This window comes from Melospiza melodia, chromosome 5 (assembly GCF_035770615.1).
Source record: "Melospiza melodia melodia isolate bMelMel2 chromosome 5, bMelMel2.pri, whole genome shotgun sequence".
In the NCBI taxonomy this organism is placed as follows: domain Eukaryota; kingdom Metazoa; phylum Chordata; class Aves; order Passeriformes; family Passerellidae; genus Melospiza; species Melospiza melodia.
The window spans coordinates 1,367,125-1,379,632 of NC_086198.1; the positions used below are offsets into that span (position 1 = coordinate 1,367,125).

The 12,508-nt window shown below is 35.5% G+C and overlaps 1 protein-coding gene across 7 annotated transcripts in view; it reads left to right on the forward strand.

Annotated features, from left to right (window-relative positions):
* The window catches only part of SLC7A2 (solute carrier family 7 member 2), a 53,305-nt gene extending 42,534 nt beyond the window's left edge, over positions 1–10,771 (forward strand). For all 7 annotated transcript variants that reach the window (XM_063155966.1, XM_063155967.1, XM_063155969.1 and 4 more), the window contains 5 exons: positions 2,840–2,942; positions 4,122–4,321; positions 4,610–4,776; positions 5,360–5,468; positions 6,023–10,771. In XM_063155966.1, coding sequence (XP_063012036.1) covers positions 2,840–2,942; positions 4,122–4,321; positions 4,610–4,776; positions 5,360–5,468; positions 6,023–6,201 — 758 coding nt within the window. In that variant the 3' untranslated portion in view covers positions 6,202–10,771. The remainder of the gene's footprint in view (positions 1–2,839; positions 2,943–4,121; positions 4,322–4,609; positions 4,777–5,359; positions 5,469–6,022) is intronic.
* Positions 10,772–12,508: the final 1,737 nt, after the last annotated feature.

Here is a 12,508-nt window from a genome sequence, read left to right on the forward strand (position 1 = left end):
CTGTAATGGGGGGAAAATAATTCACTTTTTTTTCAAATGAGGTATAAGAAAAAAATTGCATTTGCAGCAGGATCAACTTTTTTGTCAGCTACAAGGATTTTTTCAATTGTCTTCCAAAGAAAATTATTGTATAGGCTTACCAGGTTGTGGTTGAGAGGCATGTGTGTGTTGGGAGCTTATGTGCCTGCACATATATGTATACACATATGTGCCTACATATATTTTACCAAAACAGTATTTTGGGAGCCATTGTTAACTCCTAAGGTAAATTCTTAACATACAACCCTTTCACTTAGATTCATACTTCTTGCAGAGGTACATATAGCTTTGCCCAAATTTCGTCATCATTTTAGTGGGATGTCTAATCACCCGGGAAAACTGGAAGCTTTAGAAGTATTTAGCTCAAAGGAAAATAAATAAGTTTTTTAATTAATTCAAATATCAGATATATACCTTTAGAACTTTTACAACTTTGGCTAAAATTTATCTTAAATAAGAAGTTCAGGAATGAGACAAAAATATTTTTATTTATAGTCAGAGTCATCCTCAGATGCCACAAGACTGGAACTGCTCCAATTGCATACTTGATAATAATGCAGAAAGGCACAGTCATTGTCCAGATAGTTCCCACATGAAGCATTATTATCAGTTCCCTTTCTTTGGTCAGAGTACAAATAGGTGGCATAGCATTACTTTTATTATTTCAACTTTATTTTATTTGAATTTATCTTATTGACATATTCTCCTATAAGAATTTGAAAGTGCGCCTTTGTGGGATGAAATCAAGATCTTTATTTGAAATCACAGGAATGATGAGAAGAAAGAATAATCTATTACCCAGCTGGTAGTGATTGGTATAGGTACACTGCCCTGCCTGTAGCTCTGCAGCAGCTCACATTGGACTTCTAGACAGTCTTTAGGAATTTGGTGCATCAACAGCTCACTGGAAAAACAACTTTCTCTACTGCTGGAGCAGCATTTCTTCTATTTTTTTTTAAATCTGTATTTGGTAATTTGTGGTCATAAATAGTTTTGACAGAATAGTTGTGGATGTATGTGACTGCTTATGTTATCTGACTTTGCTATGCATTTGTAGCATGAATAATTTTACAGCTGTAAGAAATGTTAAGATGAGGTGCCTAATTAAAGTTATCAAGTCCAGACTACAGCTGAGGCAGCTGTCACGTGTTGCTACATGACTGACCTTTTTACAGGTGGTAATCACCATGGCAGACTCTGCACATGGCAAAATGTTTTGGTGTCAGTCCAGTTTCACCATTAGTGTACCTACTGTTGTCTCTTGGAGTAGAACTAAGAGAGGTGGAAAAGAGATACTCTGCCTTTTTTTCTCTTGGTATAGAAGAGTTACTAAGAAGAAACTTGCAGGCATTTTTCACCTTGTTTCTAAAGTTAAAGAACATCTAGGCTACAGAGCAGCCTTTTGAAGCTGGGATTAAAAATTAAATATAGCTACTGTTCATGAGGTTTTAGTAGGTTCTGTTCTTCCTCAGCTTTGCTCTTTAGAGCATGAAAAGCTTAGAGGTATTCAAAAATCTACACTGCAAATTACTTTTTGGATTTAGGAACATCCACTCTCATTAAAGAAAAGGATGGTCTTAATTGGAAAAAGGGACTCCCAGATTATATAAAAGTTATGAAATCCATCAGTCTTGTTTTCAGAAAATCACATTTTGCTTCCTCCTTTAGGATCAAGTAACAGGAGTATGTGTCCATGTGTTTGTGCACTCATGCAGTTGTCTACAAATACATTAACAAATGCATACCATAAATATTAAATACAAATATTTTGAATATAGAATAATTTGGGTGTGCATATACACACAGTGTATGAAGACTACATTCAGTAGTTTCTGTTGATGTTGAGATTACTGATGATTCAAAAAATCTGCATCTCAAAAATATTAATAAAATACAAATACTTTAAGAGGCTCTTTGAACACATGTATTTCAAATCAATTGGAATTAGCCTTTCATTTACTGATAGCTTCTCCTGATTTCTTTATGAATAATGTGCTTCTGTGTGCAAACAGCATAGACAAAAAAAATATTCCAGAATCTCCAAATCAATATGGCATTAGCTTTTAGAAACATTAGACTTCTAGAATAACTTCCACTGCCATGGAAGTTTCTGCCTCTGAGTTCAGTGGTCATAACAGTATTAATTCCTGAGAGATGTTACTGGTCGTTCCTGAAGGTGAAGTGAAAACTATTTTTAGTAGGATAACCATTAAAAAAATCCTAAAAAAAAAAAAAAAACTGTTTTATTTGAGACAACTCCTGAAAGTCCTCTTCACATAGAGCTCTTTACCAGCTCAGCAGAAATTTTACATCTCAGGGATTTTTCCTCAGTTTGGCAGTGGGATCCATCCTTTCAGCTTTGGTGAGACTCTACTGCAGGATCTGAACTTCATTCTGGAAAAATGTATTTTTAATATGGCCCAAATTCAACAATATGTGTGCAAATACCTACATCCAAATAAGTCTGACATAAGCATTTGATTATGCAGCATGACTGTAGGACTCATCAGGGCCTGTCTATATGAATGAGATTCCCAGCTGTAGGGAATCAGGTTTGAAATGATACCAGTAGCTTAAAAGATGTGGTTTTAAGGATTATCATGATTTCACTCATATTGCTGTCAGTAAAACAATAAGTTAGGTTGTAGACAGATTTTAAAATCTTAGCTTAATATATTTTTAATATTAATCTTGGCACTTATGCTTAGACTTGATGATCTTAAATTTCTTTCCCAGTGTAGATGATGCTACAATTCTATGTCAGTCTCCTGGAATTGTTTTCCATTTCTTTTCTTTTTAGCTGTAATGGCATTTCTATTTGACCTGAAGGCTTTAGTGGACATGATGTCTATTGGCACACTTCTTGCTTATTCACTTGTGGCAATCTGTGTCCTCATTCTTAGGTGAGATAAAAATATCCTTTGCATTCTACTGTGGGGGTTTTTTGGGTTTGTCAATAAAAAAATAGAAGTCATATTTACAAGACATGTTTTTTGTTAGATAGGCAGTAGCTGTAAGCATATAAATGGTTTCTAACAAGCAGTGACTCCTCTAAGTAAACAATGGTATATTACATAAGTATAGCAGTGAGTCGGGTTAAAGCTTCTGGTGAAATCAAGACACCTTTTATTTTCCAGAAATAGTACTGGTCCAAACATTAGCCCCAAAGGTACTAAATATGAGCCTGAGTACAGTGACTGATACTTGTATATGAATGCAATCTACACTGTACATCAGGCATATTGCATTTTGGAGACCATATGTGAAAGGGGTTGACGTTCCAGGTGGCTCGCAGGATGTACAAGCTCTAATAGTTGCTTTGTATTATCCTAATCAGAAATACATGACCAGACAAGTGTTTTAAGATGTGGTGGCCCTAGAAGAGAGTGCAATTATATGTGAGATGATAAATACTTCTCAGCAAAACTCTGGTATTGGTCATATTTGTAAAGCTATAGAATTATATATTGCTAGCTACAGATCACTTTATTATGTATTGCTCTTCTGATTTTAAAAAGTCAGCCTTTATTACTTAAGTCTAAATCATTAACTTTGAAAAGTATAACAGCTTAAATTCAGCTCACATTCATTGTGCAATAATTTACACTTTAAAAGAGAAGCCTATTCTATTTAAGAAGAGCTCATGGTAAGTATTTTTTAAAATACATTTAAAAGCTAACAAAGCAGATGCCAGTTTTCAGTTAGTGCCAGTTAGAAGCCTCTTAGAGTATGGAAAGCAAGTCAGAAACAAGATCCCTTACACTCTTTCCTTGCTGTTGACTACCAGACCCTGTTGTTTCTTTCTGTACAGGACTGTTCATTTATCTGAGCTATTGGTACATTCAGGTAGCTTAAAAAGCTGCAAAAAAACACCCCAATCTCCCAACAAACCAATCCAAAAAGTGAATTGCCATAGTATTTTTGTATATGACACTGACTAGTAATGTTGTTGCAATGCAGTTATAACTTGGGAAATTCCAAAGGTCTGCTGAAAATAATTTAGTGCTTCAGAACTTTCCTAGATTCATATTGCTTCAAATTTAGAAGTGTGCTTTATGGTTATTACTCTGTTTTATGCATAGGTACCAACCCACCTATGAGGAACCAAAATACTCTCCAGAAAAAGCAGCTTTGGCTGCAGCTGAAAGAGCATCTGCAGTAAGTGAGTCACAGATAAACATGATAGAGGAAAATCACTTCCGTCTTCAGGCTTTGATTAATCCATCCAGTTTACCAACTGAGCGGACTGCAACCATAGTTAACTACTTAGTGGGCCTCTTAGGTAAGTATTTGGCTGTCCAAACTCATGTATGCATTAACATTTGCAGTGGGATTTTATTAAAGACAGAATTAAAAGTCCACTGATAACATGCCCTCTTTCAGTCATACATTTGTCATTCTATGCTTTTATCATTCATGAATCAATCTAATCTGTGGTCATTTTCATTTAATTAAACATATTCATAACAACAGTTCATGTTGAAGCTCTGCTATCACTCTACTTAAAAGTCACTTCCTCTTCAACACAGAGATTAAGTGACCTATTTCTGTAATTTTGTTTTTCATACAGCTTGCTTGATTTGTGGCTTCAGTGTCCTCATTACATACGGGATTCATTTCATTGCTAACTTGGAGCCCTGGAGTATTGGCCTTCTTGCTTTATTGGTGATATCCTTCATAGTTACCATTCTCCTCATCCAAAGGCAGCCTCAGAACCAGCAGAAAGTAGCCTTTATGGTGAATAACTTATTCTCTATGTTATTCTCTGATGACAGCTTTGGATGGATCCTAAGGAGTGGGAGAGAGAACTTAAAGCTGGAAAGCAACTTCATCAGAAGTTGATGAGTGTACAATCACTTGTCTGTGTAATCTGCAATCCTTTGGACTTCATACACAGTATAAATCCTTTCATTTTGCACTTTCACTTATGTTCTAAGATCAGTTATTTAATGGAAATCATGAAGTGTAGTGATGAAGGTCAAGGAATGTGGTGGAGGTGGGGGAGCATTTCAGAATAAGAGAGATAGATATACTATTTTTCAGCTGTAAGTACAGAAATTCACTAGTATATGTTCCACTCAAACTGGAAAGTTTTTTATAGCCTTAGAGAATATATATTAAACATAATGTATTTTAAAAGTTTAAGATCTATAGAGACTGTTGGTTAAACACAGTAAAAATTTCACCACATTACAACGCCAAAAAAAATTTCAATTCTTTATTACTGATTACACCGTACCTCTAGTTTGTGTTACATACCTGAAATGTGACATGCAAAAAAATTATGTTTAATAGAAACATATTAAATATTTCCTTTTAGGTTCCACTATTGCCATTTTTGCCATCATTCAGTATACTGGTAAATATTTACTTGATGGTACAATTAAGTGGAGAGACTTGGATGAGATTTAGCTTCTGGATGTTACTTGGTATGTACTTCTGTTCATTTCAGTCACTTCATACACTATAGCTCATGATTCCCATCTTAAAACATTCTTTTCCTTCAAGTATTTGAAAAAAATCTCTGTGATTTAATAAAAATCAGCTAATATTTCTGATAAAAAGGAAGAGCATGCTTCAGAAGTATCTATATGCAGTCAAAATTACAAATATAGTCTTTAGGTAATAGGAAGATTTCTAATAAGCCTAGTAAGTATAGCCAAAATTATGTAGAAACCTGCTTATAACAGGTTTTTTCCCAGTATATCAGTCTGTCCTCTTTTAGATCTAGAAAATGGTATTAATTCCATCTAGACATGAATTACAGATAATACTTTCCATAACTTATTAGAGCATTTAATTATGCAAAAATGATGCACTGGAGTTTCCTGTAGAAACAGGGAAGACTTGAAACATGAGCTCCGATTCAGATATCTGAAGAACAGTCTTTAGCAAAAATCTGTTCAGCCAGAGAAAAATATGTAATTTTTAATGCAGTATTTGCCTGAAAACCCCATGAACTTTTTTTTTTCCCTTTTGGAAGGCTTCCTCATTTACTTTGCTTATGGCATCAGACACAGTGTTGAAGGTCATCATGGCGATGGAGATGATGATTCTTGTTCAGAAAATAGTGGGATGCAAGAAAAGAACCCAGTGGATGACCCTGAAAATGCAAATGAAAGGGATCAATTTCTTCCACCTGAAAGGACAAGTGAATGTTAAACTCTGCAAACACACAAATCATTTAAACCTTCAATTGGCATTTTACTTGCAGACTGAAATTTCAGAAGTTTTCTGCCAACATGTGCCTCTTGAAAGTGTTTACTAGAAGGCCTAACTGATATTTTGGACAAGCTGCTAATCCATCTTCATAATTTCAGAACTGACAGCATGGAGATAATTATTTAATTTTTTTTTAAAAGTACCCTTTAGCAAGCAAAAATTTGGAGACATTGTTTGAAGTGTCATCCAAAATCACTGGCAGTCATCAGATATGAAGACTTTTAGAACTGTCTGCAAGAAGTTCTGAATATTTGACAATCTACTGTGAACATAAGTGCCTTTTGTACCTTTTCCTTATCTTTGTTATGTGTTTTGGTAACAATCTAAATTGTCTTCTTTCTGTTGAAGTAACTCATGGGAGATAAATTTCATTCTTACAGGCCTGGAAAGTATTTGCAAAATGAATGGTAATTGTATGGGTTAGATACTTGGTAAAAATTAGAGGAGCATTTATTTATGTTTAAAAAAGTAATTGCTTATCTTTGCTAATCATGACTATTAATCTGTGGTCATGGAGAACTTAAGCAGTGAAGATACTTAAGAGGTTTTTAGTCCCTCTAAGTAGCATTCAAGATTTCTACTTAAGTGCATGCCTTTTCTTTGAAGGATGCTTCTCAAAACAGAAGCTCTTTTGTTTTCTGCAAAATCATCAGGGAAGTAATCTGTTGGTTACAGTACTGACAGTGACAGTCAGATGTGATTTAGCAAATTTTGTGCTTTTGACTTCAGAAGGGTCAGAATTTCATCTGACTGGTACTTAATCTGGTATTTACATAATCTGGTACTTACCTTCAGCAGTCATCCAGTTTTCCTCCTTACTACTCACTTCTCCCCCTATATTTTCTCCTTTATACATGTCCCAGAATTGATATTGCTAGATTAGTGTTACACATCGCTTCTCCTAAAAAAAATCAATGCACAAAATCCCAGCTTTCTTTTCAGATGGTAGGGAAGGCTAAAAAAACCAGAGGTCTGGATTTTGGAAAAAAAACCTTATCAAAACAGTATTTAATTGCTTCATTAAGTCCTAAAATTTATGTTAGCGTAGGACTTCTTGTGAGCCAAGCCTACATCCACAAATCCATTCATGTGGGTACGATGTCTAAATGCTAATTTATGTAAAGAACCAAACTGGTGTGGCAGCGCTGGGTAAACAATTATTTTAATGCTGGAAAAACCAGAAAATGTTCTTCTTTCAATATAAGTCATGTTATCTGTCAAAGGCACACAGATATTTTAACACTTTTTCTCAGCAAGGAGTCGGTTCAAGTCCCATGAAGGATTCCACAATATGAAGTAATTTTGCAAGAATATATTGACAGAAAGTCCTTCCCTAAAGTAAGAACTGTCTGGGACTTTGTCATGGAGAGTTGCAATCTGTTGCTGGTACCAACCATTGGTATTAATCTCCATTGTTAGGTATAAGAACTTTTGATGCCATGAGAGCTATGTTGGTTGACAGTGAAGAGCACCTTACTTTTTATAAGAGCTGGAATTTTATGATAAAAGGAAAGAAAGAAAGGAAAAAAAAAACCAAACTAGTTAGGCTGCTTCTGTCTTTCTCCTTTTTCAGAGCAATAAGTTGCTTTTTTTAATCTGAAAATGACTTCTTTCCCAGTAGTCTTAAATCCTCAGCTTCAAAGAAAACCATTGCCGTGGGAGCAAGTCAGCCGTGCCCATGTGAAGATTTTGCGTGATCTCTTGACAAGCCTACAGTGAAACAGAACTCTTAAAATTCCTTCCACATCTCAGCATGTGGGAAGCACAGACTTAATTTTTGCTGTGGTTGTTGATGCCACAGAGCAGGCCAGCCAGGCTCCCAAGGCACAAACTGCTGCTGTTCTGTGCTGTGCAAGGACGGCTCCATTCCCTCCCAAGGACATCCTACAGAATGTATGTGTGCACACCTGTCCACGCATTTGCATGTCTGAAATTAGCCCATAGCAAATTTGATGGACTGCTTAAAATAATTCCTGTATTGCACTTGACTTTTCCTTTCAAGGATACTGCCCATACAATTAGCTTCTGGCTAAAGCAAGTGCTAGCTAAGGCCTCTGGAGAGAACTAAGGGAAGTAAATTTTCTAGCTTATTTACCTGATGGATGTGTTTGCACTTTGTGTATTGACAAATTCCTCTTTCACTTGTATGAATATTTCTCTCCACTTGTTAGCAAAATTAATTATTTTAAAATAATAGGATGTGCCTGTACAAGTGTTGCTAAGACAGATGGGAGGAGCTGCAGCACCAAAGCTATCCACATAACTAATGAGATACAAAATGAAATTAAAGGAAAGGCACTGGGTGCTCTTAGTTGCTTCAACTGCACAAAGCTTATTTATATGTGTGTATAGTCATTTTGAGTCAGTGGCTGAGTGAAAATAGGCAAGCCAGAGGTAAGATATTTATGGTAAATTTGATGTACATTTGTATATGCAGTCTTAAAATTCCAGATGCTTTAGCAGGACCCTTCAGAAGCAAAGGACGTGCCATGCTAGTCCTACACAGAAGTGATGGATGCAAGAGATCCTGATCCTTTCTCACATTTGCTGTATCTCTGCACTTGCTGAAAGATCAGCTGAAAGCACAAGTCCATTGCAATTAAGTAATTGTTATTTTTTAACACAGTTGTTGGTATTGTAAATTGTTCTGTGCAAGTAATAACAGTACATGTTATACAAAATATCTACTTTTGAAGGTAGCTTATTGGGGTTTTATTTCCTTTGTAGAAAAAAAGTTCATCTAAGCTTTTTTTTTTGGTACATTCAGGATATGCCATTAGATAAATTATTCTTCCCTAGTTGGCTTTAAAAAAGTAATCCAAAGCATATTTAACAGAGAAGAAATAAATCTTTTTGTTCTGATGTAAAGAAGTTATAAAGCATTTCTGAATATTTCATGTTAACTGAAGTGGTCTTCCTGTGGTATTCCAGTCCTCATTCTGCAATGGGATTTTTATGAGGTAACCTAGATTTCATTGTCTGTTATCATGGATAAAATATTCTGTTAATGGTACGCTTTTTCCTGCACAACAAATGCTGGTCAGATGCCTGAGATCTGTCATATTGTGCTTGTGTTGCCAAGTGTTAAAGCCATTTTTATTTCCTGCTGTTGGAGAATTAGCAGCAGTAAATGTCAGTTGTCGTGATACAGAGCTACTTAAGCAGGAATTGACTTGTGTCATCCAGAAACTTAGAATGATACAATGAATTTAGAGGCAAAGCTTGGTAAAGCTTAAATATATATTCTGTATTTTATTACATGATAAATTTACAAGTCTAGTCACCTTTCCCCTAAAATTTATGGAAAAAGAGATCTATTTAAGAAATATAAGGTACAGTGTATAAGGTACAGAATTTTCAATAAGTGCCAATATCAATGTGCCATAAGCATCCTGAGGGGGTGACAGTGCAGGAAACCTGTGTGGGACTGTGCAATTGGGTATGAGGCCTTTGACACTGAGACACATTTTTTACAGTAGGAATTTAATTCATAAGAAGTCTGGTGTGCCTTACTTGAGTGCATAAAGAGAAAATGGAACCACCTTTTTAATGCTCTTAGGCCCTAATTCTCCCTGGACACGCTGGGAAGTCGGTACGAATCGCTGTGTGTTCACTGAAGGCACTGAGGTTACTCACTGTTAAGCAAATACAAATTTTACAGAAAGAACAGGTGGTATTTCATATAGTATAGGATCTTTGTGTTTGTTTTTAATTTCCTGTACCTTTAGTATTTCTTTCTGGCATGTTTTGAGGACCTCTGCATTTTTAATAGTTGGACCTTTTCAAAACTAAATATGATGCCTTTACCCGGTGCTGATCTATTTTCTGTTTGATCTTAGAAATCAAACTTTTTACATGAATTGAAGGATTTCTGTGCATAGACATGCATTACAAAGAACTGTATGTGTATATATATATATTTTTTTATTGTCAGTTGGACAAATTCTGTTGTTTTTCTATGTTTTCATGAGCCTTGTACGAGGTCAACTCCAGCTTCACCAAGTTTAGTTGGAGTCAGAATATGAGGATTTGAATATTTAGGAGAGCTTTTTTCTTTCATGGTACCAGAAAGCAAAGTATGAAATGTGTGTTACATATCTTTAAAATCAATTATGTGTGAATCATTTAAAAAAAATTAGCATTCATATCCATCTTTTCTTTTTGTTTGTTTGTACATTTCAGTCATTATTTCTGTATTGTATGCTGCTGAGCATTCAAAGTGTAGATAATATGATTATGACGCAATTTAAATTACAGATTTGTATTTCTTTGAAGTGCTCTACCAGAATGAAGTCTTGAATTTTTATGAATGTAAATTTGCTTGTATTTAAGAATATGGTGCTTTTCCCCCCACTTTACAACAGAATTGTTACCAGTGACATTTTTAGATACCTTAGTTCCAGATTTTAATGGAAATTACATTGCTTCTCATTTACTATAAAACATGCTTTGTGGGATAACAATAGTGCATATGTTCCATATTTTTAAATAAAGTTGAATATCACTTGTATGTCCTTCATACAGCAGCTGTATCTTTAACCACTACTATAGTTTTAGTTAATACTAAAATAATATAGTAACTTAACATCATGAGTATGCCAGATATCTAATGTCATGACATTGCACAAATCATAGTACATTTAAAAGAAATAACATGATAACATTGTATGGACTGCATAGAGGGAACAGAGAACAACAGCCTTTGATTTGGGCATTTTGGGTTACCCTGCCAAACCAGAGATGATGTTAGGTTTGATTTCCAGAGCGGGTGAGTGGCCCTCAGCTTCATGCTCAACTTTCTGAAGCACCAAGCCTTGTCCTGGTATTCACCCAGCTACAAAGTTGGATGAATAACTTGCTGTTTCCTTGTTCCCTATTTGTCAAAAAAACCCAAACCAAATCAACTAACCACAACACTAACAACAACCCCACCCAAATCCCAATCCTAAAAAAAACCCTCCAAAACCCAAAAAGACCCCAAACAAACCAACCCCAAAGCCTTCCTCAATTTTAATAGTACTGTGAGTATAGCAAGAGAATAAAAGCATGTATCTAAGCAATGGATGACAATAGTCTGGACACAGAACCCTACTGACAGAGCAAGATTATCATCTGGCACTGTTTTCAAAGACATTTGAGTAGTGATCTTTGTTCACAGACTTAAAAGTGGCTATGACAGTATTTTTTTCTGAGGTATATTCTTTATAAAGAATTATATAATAGTATTCAAATTATTAATAATCACCTTACTGTACATACAGATGTACTAAGACTGATCTTGAAAATCTTGGTCCCATGAAGCAGTGGAAGAGGGCCACTGATTTAAAGGAGGGCAAGTCATCTGCAAGCATCTCATCACATTTAAAGTATTACTTGAAAAATGTATTTAATCTATCAGCTACTCATGTGGAGGACTAGGGTCCTCACATAAAGGTTTACATTCGTTTTTCTGATGGCTATAAATGAAAATTCATGCATACCCTTTGTAAAGAAGGACATGTAAAATCCATGAAATAACCTTCTTCATTGTACACATTTTCATAGGAAAAAAGAATATGCCAGTTTAAATATGTTTTAATGCAGTCTGAGTGTAATTTCCATGTGCTATTACCATGTTTTCCACAGTACACTAATACTTGCTGCTCAGACAGCATAAGATCATTGACCTACCCTGTGTGTGAAAGCAAAAGGGAAATTTCACTTAGGAAGGCAAAAAAGGATTGTAACCAGTAGTTTTGCAGATGACAGGGGGAAAAAAACCCCACTTGTTATTCTAATTGTTTCAAGGGGGAAATACTGTAGCAACAAATTTTTTTTTCTTAATTTGTTACAGGTAATGGATGACATGTTTATGATAGCAGAATGAAAAAGCGATCATGAAATTTCACCAACCTACTCCACTCCTGGGCCCTACAGGTTTCCTTATACTAACCAGGTGCCCCAGGGTGAAGTGTCAGAGCAGGGTTCGGCAAGCAAGTCTCCAAACTCTGCATGTGTTTCTGTTTATGAGGGTGGGGGAACATTATGCATGGACCTTCTAACTGTTTTTTGTGTGGATACAGATGAAGTAAACCTTTAAGTAATCTGTAAATACTCTGCTCTGACATCTGCTGTGACCCTGGAGCTGTGGTCAGGGACACAATTTGTATTTATTTTTATTCATCTTGGACTGTGGTTGTGTCTACTACGGGGTCTGCCTTTGATCTCTGACAGTCATTATTTCCCCCCCACCCCATTCAAGTCCAAC